This window comes from Oncorhynchus clarkii, chromosome 4 (genome assembly GCF_045791955.1).
Source record: "Oncorhynchus clarkii lewisi isolate Uvic-CL-2024 chromosome 4, UVic_Ocla_1.0, whole genome shotgun sequence".
NCBI classification, from domain to species: Eukaryota; Metazoa; Chordata; class Actinopteri; order Salmoniformes; family Salmonidae; genus Oncorhynchus; species Oncorhynchus clarkii.
The window spans coordinates 36,413,140-36,429,450 of NC_092150.1; the positions used below are offsets into that span (position 1 = coordinate 36,413,140).

The 16,311-nt window shown below is 42.3% G+C and overlaps 2 protein-coding genes across 2 annotated transcripts in view; one reads left to right on the forward strand and one right to left on the reverse strand.

Annotated features, from left to right (window-relative positions):
- Window positions 1-905: 905 nt before the first annotated feature.
- LOC139407682 (proteasome (prosome, macropain) assembly chaperone 4) lies at window positions 906-2,664 on the forward strand. Its single transcript, XM_071151528.1, has 3 exons — window positions 906-1,200; window positions 1,392-1,467; window positions 2,472-2,664. Exons 1-3 carry the CDS (start codon window positions 952-954, stop codon window positions 2,591-2,593), a joined length of 447 nt encoding a protein of 148 aa, XP_071007629.1. The 5' UTR covers window positions 906-951; the 3' UTR covers window positions 2,594-2,664.
- A 158-nt stretch (window positions 2,665-2,822) lies between these two features.
- The window catches only part of LOC139406765 (solute carrier family 22 member 23), a 30,321-nt gene continuing 16,832 nt past the window's right edge, over window positions 2,823-16,311 (reverse strand). Inside the window, exons 5-10 of the mRNA XM_071149783.1 lie at window positions 11,092-11,219; window positions 8,599-8,701; window positions 6,929-7,155; window positions 6,464-6,496; window positions 6,056-6,179; window positions 2,823-5,265 (exon numbers count right to left, since the gene is read on the reverse strand). Coding sequence (XP_071005884.1) covers window positions 4,821-5,265; window positions 6,056-6,179; window positions 6,464-6,496; window positions 6,929-7,155; window positions 8,599-8,701; window positions 11,092-11,219 — 1,060 coding nt within the window. The 3' untranslated portion in view covers window positions 2,823-4,820. The remainder of the gene's footprint in view (window positions 5,266-6,055; window positions 6,180-6,463; window positions 6,497-6,928; window positions 7,156-8,598; window positions 8,702-11,091; window positions 11,220-16,311) is intronic.

Sequence of the window (16,311 nt, forward strand, 5' to 3'; positions counted from 1 at the left end):
TGGAAAGGCTAGATGTCATACAGGGGCAAGGACTCAGAATATGTAGTGGGGCATTTTGGACGTCCCCAGTGGCTGCACTACAGGTGGAGATGGGGGATATGGCATTGCAGATTACCGTTGACCTTGCAGTGATTGGAGGAAGTCAAGCCAGACATAGTAGTTATTTGTTCTGATTCATGTGCAGTGTTAATGAGTCTCCAGTCCTTTAGGTTAAGTACCAAACAAGATCTGTTTTATGAGGTGCTACAAACCCATGGCAGGATTAGACAGATGGGTATACAGATAAGATTTACTTGGGTCCCAGCCCATGTGGAGGTGGAGGGGAATGAGGCAGTTGATGTGCTGGCTGATGTACAAGCACTTAGAAGTGGGGATGTTAATGTTTTAGTTTCGATGAGCAAGGCAGGGGCAAAAAAACCTGATATGGACAGTGATGGTGCAAAGATGGCAGGAGCAGTGGAATAGAGATACTAAGAGCAGTCATTTATTTCAAGTACAGAGGAAAGTCGGGGAGGGGAGGACGGCAGGAAGAGACAGAAGAGAGGAGGCTATTTTTACAAGATTAAGGGTGGAACACAATCAGTTGAATAAGTCCTTAAATGTGATGGAAAAGCTTCCAACAGGAAAGTGTGATTATTGCTTGGAAACAGAGACCGTGGAGCATGTATTGCTACAGTGTGGACAGTATCAGAGGGAAAGAGAGAGGCTGAGATCTAGTATGAGGGATGCGGGGATACAGGAAATTAGTTTAAAGAGTATATCGAGTAGAACTTCATTAGATATAGTCTCAAATATTTTGTTATATAGTTTCTCCGTCTCTGGCCCACACTCCACTACAGTAGGTGGCGGTATTGTACCTTAACGTTGGATGCCAACCACCGATAAACCCAACCTAAGAAGAATACCAACGACGAAGAAAACAAGGAAGTGACTTGTTGTTTACGGACGCACATGAGGTGGTTGATATGTTTGAATAATGGTCTGGTTTCATTGTACTTTTCTTCATACAAACATCTATTCAATATGAACATAGCAGAAAGTGGAGCAGTAGGCGATGCCATTACAGTGCACGATTTCTCCGAGAAGATTCTCGAGCAGACGGTTCACTTTCACGTCATAAAACTCAATGGAGGATTTTTCCTTTGGGTGGGCTCGAACCCCGTCTTGTCCAACTTGGCTGTTTCAATGGAAAGTAAATTTGTGAGTAGTCTACTATAAATATATTGTTTTAAAGCAGACTAGTTAACAGATGGATTGTTAGCTAGCTTCACCGTGCAATGTTGTTAGCTAGCTACGCTACTATAACGTTATTCTAACGGCTGATGATGCTATGTCCTATTTGTAATTTAGCTAACCTACGTATCTGTGTTTATATATATATATATCATCAGGATTCGATGCCGCTGTCTACGTTAGTCCTGGGGGACCCATCGGACACCACTCCAAATTCACTGGCGCAGAGATTGAGTAAGCACCCTTTCATCCTGATACTATCATATCTCTCTCATGGGTATTTGTTGTCTCAGAGAGCAAGAGGTTTTACTCTGCTCCAAATCTGGACACGAATTTTTGTATGGAGGTCAATGTGTGTCGAATTTGGTCAACAAAAATGTTATAGCTATTTTGCTAGGTGAGGCTTATTTGATCAAATTAAACGTTCGTGATGGTTAGGTTGATATGAGTGGACTGATTTAAGTGAACGCACTTGGCATTTTGGCAACTTAATTTGAGGTCAACAGATTATGATTTTTCAATGCAGATACCAATTATTGGAGGACCAAAAAAAACAGATACCGATTAATCTACCTGTGTGTGTGTGTACACACACATACATATATATACACACACATGTATATATATATATATATATATATGTGTGTGTGTGTGTGTATGTGTATATATATATATCTATATATATCACCCACATTTTGTCAGTATCAGGCCAGTGGTGTCTGAGATTGCGTGTGACTTACATATGTACTAACGTGTACATACTAACAGGTGTACAAACGGAGACAGACAGACCGATAGTCCTCCTCAATTTCATTGTGGGGGACAACAAACCACCAATTCATATACACTCACACATAAATACACACAAGCACAGTCTCTGTATGTCATGAATTTCTGGATTTTGGTATTTGCTGAGTTAGTTTGTTCAAACTCATCCAAGTAAAGAATGGGAAGCTAGATATTTGATCCCTGACGCCTCTATTGTTACCCAACACGAGGCTACTAACATCAAAATGATCTGATGGCAATTTTAGGCTGCCACAACGTTGTTTATACAGTCAAATCTGTCTAACCATCAATTATATAGTGATTTCGTTGATAGCTATATGTTCTTCAGAACAATAACCGAAAGCTAGATGCTTAAACTACTAACCAGTATTATGTTCTATTGTTGGTGTCAGTTTTCACCATCTGAAACACCACTAACCCAGCTGTCCTCCGTCTCCTTTGTGTTTCAGCTAAAAGGACTAAGAAACAGGTGTATGTGAGCTACTGCCTGCCCATGACTGACTCCAACCTGTCTCTGCTGGTAGAGAACAGGATAAAGAAAGAGATGGAAGTTCACCCTGACAAGTTTTAACCCCCCCCCTCCTTTTTTTTAAACTAGTTTAATTGTTTTGTACCAAAATAAAACAATGGATAGAAAAACAACTTTACCTGTCTGGAATGTTCTGTCGATTGCTGTTTTAGCACTCATGAGTGAGATCTAACCAGAGACGTCTCTGTGTAGAGGCTGCAGACACACACACGCAGACACACTATATTTTCTGTGCCCACTGCCCACAAACTCAAGTCTACAGACATGTATCACCTCAGTAGTTCATTTATTTGACATAATCAACAAGTTTATTATCAAAACAACATTTATGGCTTTAATATTGCAAATGCATCATATATAAAAAATAAACACATACAAAATATTAGTGGTTGACAATCGATCACTCATGGAAATTCATTTTATTTACCACAACATTTCATCGCTGAAAACATTTACAAATAAACCATACAAGGTGTCAAAAAATGTGCCATTTGCTTCAAATATAGTTCATGGTAGAAATGTATAGAGTATACATGGCCTTTTTAAGGTCATCTATACGTGTGACAAAATGTGCTATGAAAACTATTTGATATGCATAGTACATAAAACGTATGATAGTCCATGCATTGTCAATGGATGGCACATTAATACATACCTTACATTTGGTATTCAATCATTTTGTAAGAGTATAAAGTTTGTATACAAACACTGTCAGCCACAGCTATTCTAACTAGATCACTCTATTGCATTATAACTTCATCTATTCTAGACACTAACCATTTCAAAACCCCTATAGACATTGTGATTCATGGCATGGCCAGACATTATTTAACTGTGCTAGAGAGCGGTTTAAACAAGTACTAAAAACAGCAATATACAACTAACATTTTTTACCAGGTGAAAATTAGCTTAAACTAGAGGTATGTCAAGCGACAATAATCCTCTTGGCAACATGACAAAAAATAAATACTGAATTACTGATAGATTATTTTCAGTCACCTGTCCAGTTGAGATCAGAGGATTTTTAAAACTGAACAACCATTGTGATAAAGCCATTCAATAACTGAGATGTTTCATAGTGGTAGTAGTAGACAGTCTGCATCCCAAATGGCACTCTATTCCCTATGTAGTGCACTGCTTTTGACCAGGGCCCATAGTGCTCTGGTCAAAGCTCGAAAGTAGTGAACTATGTAAGGAATAGACTGCTATTTGGGACGCAGACATACTAGTAACTAACTGGACATTAGTATTGTCCACTCAACACTCGATGCCTTTTGATTTTTCCATAGAATATGGAAATAAAAACACAAAAAGATTCAAAGTCCAAACTAATTTCCTAAGCCATCACAGTTTCTTTAGGTTTCCGGCTGTCATTCACAAACATTTAATAGGGGCTGCAGTACTCAGTTTTCTTAAGTATTTACATTGATTATACTACTACTAAGGATAAAGTGCCAACTTGGACTTTTGACAGGGGGGTGGGAGGCAGAAATTCACAATTGAACCCATCAAGTAGGCTTCAGTATATAGGCCTGACCTCTCCTTTTGTTACATTTAGAGTGCAGCAGTTTCACCCAAAACCAGTGTCTCAAACGAGCTGACTGACACATTTTGATTACATTTGATTGAACTTTGAATTTTAGTGCAAAAAAGTTACGCTAATAGAATATGAAATGCATAGAGCACACATCACTGTTGAAAGACATTTCAAATGAAACATGTCTGCTCTGCTGCTCTATATGTGTCTCTCTGTGTTTAGAGTACACCACTCTGCTTATAACGTACAACCGACACCATGACATCCCTCCCCAGTCCCATGCTGGGACCATGGTACCCATAGACACACTGCCAACCCGTGGCAACAACTACCCTATGGGCACAAATAGATGTAAGTCATTGTAATGAGTCATTGTAATGAGTTTCTGTTCATTGCAAAGACATACACAGGTGTGTGAATAACTCCATCGTTTGTTTCAAGAATATCCTGTTCTATTGCAGGCCCTCAAATACTTCATAAATCATATTAATAAATCATATTGAGTGTCTGAGGGTGATAATGACAGGGTCATCATTTCTCGATTAAACCAAACGGAAGGTTTTTTTAAGTTTTAAAAATGAAAGAGTTCCTCGTGGAAGAATCTTACCAGCAGGACTGAATGAATCAGACCAGTCATGATAGTGACCAGGAGTGGGACAGTTCAAGCTATCCCCACAGCACAGTCTTGTCCTATCCTCTGTCTGTGTGTGTCGGGGGGGGAGGTGTTTGCTGCTACAATGACCCTCCCACGCCATTTACCACCATACTATTACTGATCACCTCTCCTCCGGTAGCGTACGCAAAAGACGTAGGCACTGCTGCAAGAGCAGTAGCCGCTGCTGCTGTGGCGCCCCCGGTGGCCGTGAGACGCAGCGGCGTATCATGGACGCGGGAGTATAAGTCCCTATCCCCAGGCTTGGTGAGAAGGAGGTGCTGTTCTCCAGGCCGGTGGGTGAGCAGGGGCTGGCGGGTGTAGCTCTCCCCGTCCACGAGGCTCTCTGGCAGAGGTTGGTTGCGCGGCTCAGGCAGCAGTAGCAGGCAGATGATACACAGCAGGGTGCAGGCGGCGAAGATCATGTGGTGCAGGAAGTAGCCCTTCTGGTTGTGGAGCTCCATGATAGGGGCCGTCAGCATGCCGAAACCAGCACTGGCCAGGACCAGACCCAGACCACCACCCCTGACGAGAGAGGGAGACAAAGAGGGAGAGTCTAGTTTCAGAAACGGCTAGCCAAACATTGAAACCAGACAACATAAAAAAAGATGATCAACCTGGAATCGGGTACAAGTAACATTGTAATAGTAAATCTGCACACTCCAATTAGTATGATATGTTACGTTTCGTAAGGTATGTATTCATTTGTGGATGTCCATCATCCGTTTGTCCTATGAAATGTTAAGAAGTATAATTCATATGATATGTTACGAATTCCAATTTGTTACGAATTTGCAAAACATATATGTTACGAATTAAAATTTGTTGTGGCTAACGATTTCTAGGCTAGGGGTTAAGGTTAGGGGAAGGGTTAGCTAACATGCTAAGTAGTTGCAAAGTAGCTAAAAAGTAGTAAGTAGTTACAAAGTTGCTGATTAGCTAAAATGCTAAAGTTGTCCGTGATGAGATATGAACATGCAACCACTCTAACATCGTTTTTGCCTTAAGTAACCTTCTGTCTTATGTAACCATAGCAAACGTAACATATCATACTCATTTGAGTGTCTCAGACGTATGTTTACTATGTTACCAGTCTAGTCTATGAGACCAGGCTGATATTCCTGAACAATAGTCTGTCAAATTGCATTTATATGACACATACAGATTGCACCACAGGATGGCGCTAGTAAGCCATTCTAACACAAACGTACTTGGCGGGACATCATTTTACCAAATAAGTGCGTTATAGGAATCGAATAACTGTTGGTGTGGGTGCGGTCAGACCATACATAGTGTGTGTGTGTGTGTGTGTTACCTGATGACGGTGGGAGTGATCTCAGCGCAGAAGAAGATGCTGAGGGTGCTGACGGCGTGAGAGGAGAACATTCCGATGATGGAGAATGCCACCGAGAACTTCCTGTTTAGTGTGTCCCTCAGAACTAACCAGGCGAGAAGGATGAGAAACATGAGAGAGGAGGTGAGACACATACTGTACATCATAAATATACAAATGTCAATTACTGGGTCTAGTCATAACGGAGAACTTGATCACGGAAAACAGTTGGTGTACTGGCCAGTCTTTCATTTTGTTTAACGACTGTTTTGTCGATTCTACCACACAAAATCAACAGATGGAGCATGAGCCTGGCCTGTGGAGCTGCAACCCAGAGCACCTGATTGGTATATTTTTTCAGTCGGTGAAATTTATAAAGTCAAATTGTACCTGTGTCATGGCGAAGGCTGTACTTCCCAATCACTGCATTCAAGGCAAGGTCAAGGGTGGGGGAAGAAAAACAGTGAAAATGAGTACAGCCATGAGAGAATCTCATGATTTTTCTGACCGATACAGATCTGATATGAGGACAACAGAGGCAATGATCCGGAAAAGGGCATTCTGGTAGTGACTCCTCTGAATCACTGAAATAACTCCATTATCAGAGTAGGTCCTTTGTGTGTAACAGGATATAATGAGATGTTGTGGCTTTGTAATTTCCATGTAAACAACTCTTTGTGGATGATGACTATGAGGGGGATGCCCACATTGCTCACTCATTAAAACATCTGACAAAACGTGGGCTTTCAAAGGCCGGCGGTTGACCTAAAGGTTTATTTCTTGGACATCGAATTTCTGTGTGTGTGTGTGTTTCACGTGTGTTAAATGCACAACACTTGTCTGTACTCTACTCACAGTTTAGCAGGCCCAGCTGCAGCAGTGATGCCAGGGCGGTGATGATCATGAAGGTGAGGAGTCCGCCCCGACGTCCCATGAACGCCACGGCCGGGCACAGCGCCAGGCAGGTTGCTACGGCGATGCCGGCCATGGTGTAGTAGTCGGCATTGAACATGGCCGACACAGGGGCCTCTGGGTCCATCATACTGCGGGCAAAACAGTGGTGGATACCGTACCCCGTCAATCTACAGAGAAACACACATAAACACATTATTGGTAAGAGCAAAAACAGTGGTGGATACCGTACCCCGTCAACCAGCAGAGAGAGAGAGACACATGTAGCGGAGGTGAGTGGGATTGACGCTAGTGCGATGAAGTAACTTAAAATCAGTGTCACCCTCTTCTTGGTCTCAGGGTCATGACATTGGTTTTCCAAGTGGGAGACCCGGGTTCAGATCCCACCAGTTACACACACACACACACCATCAGTACTAGAAGTAAGACGCTGGTACGGAGCCTTGTCTTCATGGGGAACCTAGCTCATGTGTAATTCATGTTCTGTTTGGCACATTGCCCTCTGCCTTTTAATACGATTTTTACTCTGCATTGTTATTCGTCATTTACTGTGTATTTATTCCTCATATCACTATTTTTATTATTTTTTATCTTTAACTCTGCATTGCTGGAAAAGAGCCGTAAGTAAGCATTTCACTGTTAGCCTATACCAGTGGTTCCCAAACTTTTTATAGTCCCGTAACCCTTCAAACATTCAACCTCCAGCTGCGTACCCCCCCTAGCACCAGGGTCATCATGGTAAGCCTGCCACACACACACTAGATACAATACATTTATTGAACATAAGAATGAGTGTTAGTTTTTGTCACAACCCGGCTCGTGGGAAGTGATAAAGAGCTCTTATAGGACCAGGGCACAAATACTAACATAACGATAATCAATAATTTTGCTCTTTATTTAACCATCTTACATTTACAACTTTATTTGCTAATTGGAAATTGTGAATAACTCACCACGGGTTAATGAGAAGGGTGTGCTTGAAAGGATGCACATAACTCTACAATGTTGGGTTGTGTTGGAGAGAGTCTGTCTTAAATCATTTTCCCACACACAGTCTGTGCCTGTATTTAGTTTTCATGCTAGTGAGGGCCGAGAATCCATTCTCACATAGGTCCGTGGTTGCAAAGGGCATCAGTTCTTTAGCAGGAACATCGGGGGCATCAATTCCTCCACTATGTCTCCCTGTCATGGCTTTTGCTCCATCAGTACAGATACCAACATGAGCAGCAGCTACATTTGGCTACTTACGGACCGTTAGTGGAATTCCCGCGAGAGAGTAACGGTTAATGTGATTGGATGTTAATTATTTGACTAGGCTACCTGTATTTGACATTGTGTTGTTATTTCCCTGAACACTAGATGGTTTCATTTTATTTTTGGCAGTGAAACGAGGCTACTCAGGCGAGGGAAAAAAATTCACTCAAATGTATACCCCTGTTGGAAAATATTAATGGACTGTTTGAAAATGTGAAGAGAAAAAAAGTACACTTTATTTGGCGTACCCCCGATGGCAGTTTGGGAATACCTGGTCTACACCAATTGTTTGCCAAGAAAAACAAGATTTGACTTGATTTTGCTCAGCTGCACACACAGAGAGAGAGAGAGAGACTTACGAGTTGACACAGAGCACCACGATGTTCTTCCAAAAGTTTCTGGTGCTGGTCATCTTGATGATGCAGGTCCTCTTTGGCTTCTTATGCAGCACATGTTCCAGTTCTGGTGGTGAGACACAACATGCTGTAAGACTTTCCCACTGGCAGGGCAATACACACGCACGCACACACACACACAGACACAGACAGAGCCAGCCAGCACCTCGGGAAATCCACACCACACAGATTCTTTAGTAATGTTCTTCTGTTGGTGGATGTGTGTGTATGAGATCTGAAATAAAACACTTTATTTGATTGATCTAGCAGTACCTATTAATCTGCTCCCAGCTTTAAAATATTTTCTCAGATTTTATATCTGTGTGTGTGTCTGGGATTAAGCCGTGCAGATATTTCATCAAATTTAACTAGAGTCCTGCAGTTGCACATGTTAAAATGAACGTGCATAGTCCGTGCATAGTCCGTGTGTGTCACTGTGTCTGAATGACTGAATCCATTGCATACACATTTCATAACTGAAATCAGAGACCTGCTGCTGCATGTTGTGTATTACCACAATACAATCCGTGCAAATGCAATTGACAATGTGTTGTTGTGAGTCTACGTGTGACATCCCATACGTACGGTTGAAGTCGGAAGTTTACATACACCTTAGCCAAATACATGTAAACTCAGTTTTTCACAATTCCTGACATATAATCAGAGTAAAAATGTCCCTGTCTTAGGTCAGTTAGGATCACCACTTTATTTTAAGAATGTGAAATAACAGAATAATAGCAGAGAAAATGATTTATATCAGCTTTTATTTCTTTCATCACATTTCCAGTGGGTCAGAAGTTTACATACACCACATTTTTATTTGGTAGCATTGCCTTTAAATTGTTTAATTTGGGTCAAACGTTTCGGGTAGCCTTCCACAAGCTTCTCACAATAAGTTGGGTGAATTTTGGCCCATTCCTCCTGACAGAGCTGGTGTAACTGAGTCAGGTTTGTAGGCCTCCTTGCCCGCACACGCTTTTTCAGTTCTGCCCACATATTTTCTATGGGATTGAGGTCAGGGCTTTGTGATGGCCACTCCAATACCTTGACTTTGTTGTCCTTAAGCCATTTTGCCACAACTTTGGAAGTATGCTTGGGGGCATTGTCTATTTGGAAGACCCATTTGCGACCAAGCTTTAACTTCCTGACTGATGTCTTGAGATGTTGCTTCAATATATACACGTAATTTTCCACCCTCATGATGCCATCTATTTTGTGAAGTGCACCAGTTCCTCCTGCAGCAAAGCACCCCCACAACATGATGCTGCCACCATCGTGCTTCACGGTTGGGATGGTGTTCTTCGGCTTGCAAGCCTCCCCCTTTTCCCTCCAAACATAACGATGGTCATTATGGCCAAAGAGTTCTATTTTTGTTTCATCAGACCAGACATTTCTCCAAAAAGTACGAACTTTGTCCCCATGTGCAGTTGCAAAACTTAGTCTGGCTTTTTTTATGGCGGTTTTGGAGCAGTGGCTTTTTCCTTGCTGAGCGGCCTTTCAGGTTATGTCAATATAGGACTCATTTTACTGTGGCTATAGATACTTTTGTACCTGTTTCCTCCAGCATCTTGACATGGTCCTTTGCTGCTGTTCTGGGATTGATTTGCACTTTTCGCACCAAAGTACATTCATGGAGACAGAACGAGTCTCCTTTCTGAGCGGTATGATGGCTGCGTGGTCTCATGGTGTTTATACTTGCGTACTATTGTTTGTACAGATGAACGTGGTACCTTCAGGCGTTTGGAAATTGCTCCCAAGAATGAACCAGACTTGTGGAGGTCTACCATTTTTTTTTCTGAGGTCTTGGCTGATTTCTTTAGATTTCCCCATGATGTCAACCAAAGAGGCACTGAGTTTGAAGGTAGGCCTTGAAATACATCCACAGGTACACCTCCAATTGACTCAAATTATGTCAATTAGCCTATCAGAAGCTTCTAAAGCCATGACATCATTTTCTGGAATTTTCCAAGCTGTTTAAAGGCACAGTCAACTTAGTGTATGTAAACGTCTGACCCACTGGAATTGTGATACAGTGAATTATAAGTGAAATAATCTGTCTGTAAACAATTGTTGGAAAAATTACTTGTGTCATGCACAAAGTAGATGTCCTAACCGGCTTGTCAAAACTATAGTTTGTTAACAAGAAATTTGTGGAGTGGTTGAAAAACAAGTTTTTATGACTCAAACCTAAGTTTATACTTCCGACTTCAACTGTAAATTCTGCATGGCCAGCTACAAACCAGAGGTGTGTGTAGACACTGATGGAATAAGTGTGGTTCTGTTTAACTCTGGGTTTTTCCTGCCTCTCCATCTCTCCTCTTTCTCTCTACTTCTCCATATCCCCTCATTCTCTCCACCTCTCCCATCTGTGTATCATCACCTACCACGTCTCTATCTCTCCATCTCTCTTCTTTTTCAATGTCTGTCTACATGTCCCTGCCTCTCCATCTTCCTCACCTGCTAGAATAGCGCTGGGTTCAGTTGTCATGTCGACCTGGTTCTTCCTGGCGATGTGGAGCATCATGGCTTTAGAGCAGCCGTAGTGCTGGGTGGCCAGGAGCCAACGCAGGGACTCTGGGAAGATCCTACAGAGAGAAGAGGAGGGGGGGGGGGAGTAAACATGAGAAAGAGAGAGAGAGAGAATGACAGAAGGAAAGTGCGAGAAAGATCGTATTGTCTGAGACTGCAGTGTGCTGTGTACTGTTCAAGCCAAAACCTGGTCCTGATGAGCAAGTCTTTATAGGCTAGTGGCAAGGTCCACCATATTTTTAGATACCCCTACCCGAAGTAGAACAATACAAGACCATGTATTTTCACATCCCTAATGTCTCCCATTTATGAAATGGATGGTTGTGTAAAAATATTTGACTGCAAACGTGGTTAAATTGATAGATATTGTGCCACAACCCCTAAATTCAAAAAGTGCATAATAATGCCTGGCTGGAGGGGGGAAGGACACCAAAAGCTAATGTAACCTACATACACAAACAAACAGCATTAGGGTATCTTAATGCATAGGCCTGTCACCCCACAGACACAACAGGCGGAAATGTCAACTTACAGTAAATATGAATATTTAAGATGAATGTATGCTTTACTTTTTGTTAACTGGTTAATAGACAACCTTCCAAGTCAGATTTGCTCTCATTCAGTGCTGTGTGGTCCTGCCTGACAATAATACATACAGTTACACATGTTTTTTGATGTTGTGGCCATGGCAATCTGCTATAAGGAAATCAAGTGGGTTCAGACATCGTAATTAGATTTTTTGGGATTCAAGGTTCCTTGAATAGACGTCAATTCAACGTGTATTCCACGTAGGTTCAACGTCATTTCATTGAAATGATGTGGAAACAACATTGATTCAACAAGTGTGTGCTCAGTGGGTCGAAGGATTTTGTTATTTAAGGCCCTACTCTTGTAATTTAGTCAGGGTCGAATGGCCTCCTGACCTTTGGCAGTCCAGTTCCATGGTGTCTCTGTCATTAGTAACTGCCAAAGGGGAGGAATTATTGTGGAGTGGGCCTATTGAGAACAGTTCTGGGAGATTCAGGCATTGACATTGGAGAGGTGCAATTCCTACCATAATATGTGAAGGCCTCGTAAGTTGATGGCATTTCTTGTCAATGAGTGTCAGGTTGTGTTGGTTCATTATTATTATGTGCTTCTCATCATGTGTGGTTGCATTCTACACACACTCCATAATGTCACCAAGTTAACATACAGCACCTCCATGGCAGACAGACAGGATGGGGGACATGGTTTTCTGGAAAAAGCAATGTGCCAGCTCAACCTGAATAGCATAAGAGTGCCCCCCCCCCGAACATCCCAATGTGGACCACTAATGCAGTGAGCCAGCGGAAAGTCATGTTGCATTCAGGAGGCCGTAATGGACTAGTCGTAAGCCAAAGCTCCCTTCTAAATGATAAGGAGGTGACTTAAGAGCTCAATCCTGGAGGTACAAGTTATACCACAGTGGGGGAAAGATGTAAAGTTAGGGAGAGGGTGTCAAGAGTCCAGGGTTGGATTTGCTCTCCTTACACTGGAGCCTCCGAGTTGCCTCATTGATCCTCAGAGGCTTGTATAAACTTTGACAAATTAATGTTGCCATGCCAAGCAGTCTGTTGCCCTTTCTTCACTGAACAAAAATATAAACGCAACATGTAAAGTGATGGTCCCATGTTTCATGAGCTGAAATAAAAGATTGAAGAAAAGCTTATTTCTCTCAAATTTTGTGCACACATTTTACATCCCTGTTTGTGAGTATTTCTCCTTTGCCAAGATAATCCATCCACCTGACAGATGTGGCATATCAAGAAGCTGACTTGTGCTGGGGACAATAAAAGGTAACTCTAAAATGTGCAGTTTTGTCACACAACACAATGCCACAGGTGTCTCAAGTTTTGAGGGAGAGTGCAGTTGGCATACTGACTCCAGGAATGTCCACCAGAGCTGTTGCTAGAGAATTGAATGTTCATTTCTCTACCTTAAGCCGCTTCCAACGTCGTTTTTAGACAATTTGGCAGTACGTCCAACTAGCCTCAAAACCGCAGACCACGTGTATGGCATTGTGTGGGTGAGCAGTTTGCTGATGTCAAGGTTGTGTACAGAGTGCCCCGTGGTGGCGGTGGGGTTATGGTATGGGCAGGCATAAGCTACAGGCAACGAACACAATTGCATATTATCAATGGCAATTTGAATGCACAGAAATACCGTAACGAGATCCCGAGACCAATTTCTTTTTTGATATCTGTGACCAACAGATGCATATCTGTATTCCCAGTCATGTGAATTCCATAGATTAGGGCCTAATGAATGTATTTCAATTGACTGATTTCCACATACAGTAAAATCTTTGAAATTGTTGCGTTCATATTTTTTTGTTCAGTATATACCCAGACAAACGTGTTTTGAGTGTAATTCTGGCAGGCATATTGGATTTACAACCAAGTTGAATTGCACAGAAATAGTACTGAGTTAAGGTCATAAGAACAGGACACAAATCTGAAAGCTTTCTACATACAGATGATTTACCCACCATTTAATGCTATTGTGGCAGCCATAATGGATTTTGGGTGCCATATTGGATTAGTCAAATCTAGGGAGCCCCCCTAATGTACAAGAGGAAGTTGAACTGAAAAGAACATTACCGTTTTCAGTGTCTGAGCCCACTTGTTTTTCTTAGAGCCGATTATACCCGTTGCAAGACCCACTGGTTGATGCTTATTTATTAAACCCTCTTAGGCCTCATTGCCCCGTATCTGAGATATCTACTGCAGCCCTTATCTTCCACATACAACACCCGTTCTGCCAGTCACATTCTGTTAACGATCCCTAAAGCACACACATCCCTGGGTTGCTCCTCTTTTCAGTTCGATGCAGCTAGCTGCTTTATCTCAATCTCTTCATTCAAAGACTCAATCATGGACACTCTTACGGACAGTTTTGGCTACTTTGCATGTTGTCTCTTCTCTACCTTCTTGCCCTTTGTGCTGTTGTCTGTGCCCAATAATGTTTGTAGCATGTTTTGTGCTGCTACCATGTTGTGTTGCTACCATGCTGCCTTGCTAAGTTATTGTCTTTAGGTCTCTCTTTATTTAGTGTTGTGTTGTCTCTCTTGTCGTGATGTGTGTTTTGTCCTATATTTATATACACTACCATTGAAACATTTGGGGTCACTTAGAAATTACCTTGTTTTATAAAGAAAAAAATTAAATAATGTCCATTAAATTAATGTAAAATGAATCAGAAATACAGTGTAGACATTGTTAAAACTTCTTAGGGATTGGCCCCTTTTTCCTAAATTTCTGCCTGAATGACATGCCAAAGTAAACTGCCTGCAACTCAGGGCCTGAAGCCAGGATATGCATATAATTGGTACCATTGGAAAGAAAACACTTTGAAGTTTGTAGACATGTTAAAATAGTGTTGGAGAATATAACACAATAGATATGGTAGGAGAAAATCAAAAGAAAAACCAACCGGAATTGCAAGAGAAAGGTCATATTGTAAAATAGCTCCCTGGATGCAATTCCTATGGCTTCCACAGGGTGTCAGCAGTCTATGTTCAAGGTTTCAGGCTTGTAACAAATAAGAAATTACAGTTTTTGTATGAGGACACAGTCTTGGAAATCCGTGTTTTTGGCAAAGTTGCGCACCTGCTAAAATCGTTTTCCTTTTGAACATACTTCTTTCCGAAATAAATATTAGTTTGATTACATTTTAGGGTGTCTGGGGAGTAAATAGAAACGTATTTTGACTTGTTGGAGTAGATTTTCGGCCCGTAGCACTCACTTCCGTCATCATGAAGTGCTTTGAGAGACTAGTCAAGGACCATATCACCTCCACCCTACCTGACACCCTAGACCCATTCCAATTTGCATACCGCCCCAATAGGTCCACAGACGACACAGTCACACTGCCCTCACCCATCTGGACAAGAGGAATACCTATGTAGGAATGCTGTTCATCGACTACAGCTCAGCATTTAACACCATAGTACCCTCCAAACATGAGACCCTCGGTCTCGACCCCGCCCTGTGCAACTGGGTCCTGGACTTCCTGGCGGGCCTACCCCAGGTGGTGAGGGTAGGAAACAACATCTCCACCCTGCTGATCCTCAACACTGTAGCCCCACAAGGGTGCGTTCTCGGCCCTCTCCTGTACTCCCTGTTCACCCATGACTGCGTGGCATTGCACGCCTCCAACTCAATCATCAAGTTTGCAGATGACACTACAGTGGTAGGCTTGATTACCAACAATGACGAGACGGCCTACAGGGAAGAAGGAGGTAAGGGCCCTCGGAGTGTGGTGTCAGGAAAATAACCTCACACTCAATGTCAACAAAACAAAGGAGATGATCGTGGACTTCAGGAAACAGCAGAGGGAGCAGCCCCCTATCCACATCGACGGGATAGTAGTGCAGAAGGTGGAAAGTTTTAAGTTCCCCGGCATACACATCACGGACAAACTGAAATGGTCCACCCACACAGACAGCGTGGTGAAGAAGGCGCAGCAGCGCCTCTTCAACCTCAGGAGGCTGAAGAAATTTGGCTTGTCACCAAAAACACTCACAAACTTTTATAGATGCACAATCAAGACCATCCTGTCAGGCTGTATCACCGCCTGGTACGGCAACTGCTCCACCCACAAGGCTCTCCAGAGGGTAGTGAGGTCTGCACAACGCATCACCGGGGGCAAACTACCTGCCCTCCAGGACACCTAACACCACCCGATGTCACAGGAAGGCCAAAAAGATCATCAAGGACAACAACCACCCGAGCCACTGCCTGTTCACCCCCGCTATCATCCAGAAGGCGAGGTCAGTACAGTTGCATCAAAGTGGGGACAGAGAGACTGAAAAACAGCTTCTATCAGACTGGCCATCAGACTGTTAAACAGCCGTCACTAACTTTGAGTGGCTGCCAACATACTGACTCATCTCTAGCCACTTTTTATAATGAAAAATGTATGTAATAAATGTATCACTAGCCACTTTAAACAATGCCACTTTATATAATGTTTACATACTCTACATTAGTCATCTCATATGTATATTCTGTACTCTATACCATCTACTACATCTTGCCTATGCCGTTCGGACATCGCTCATTCATTAATCTTGATGTACATATTCTTATTAATTCCTTTACACTTGTGTAAAGGTATTTAAGGTAG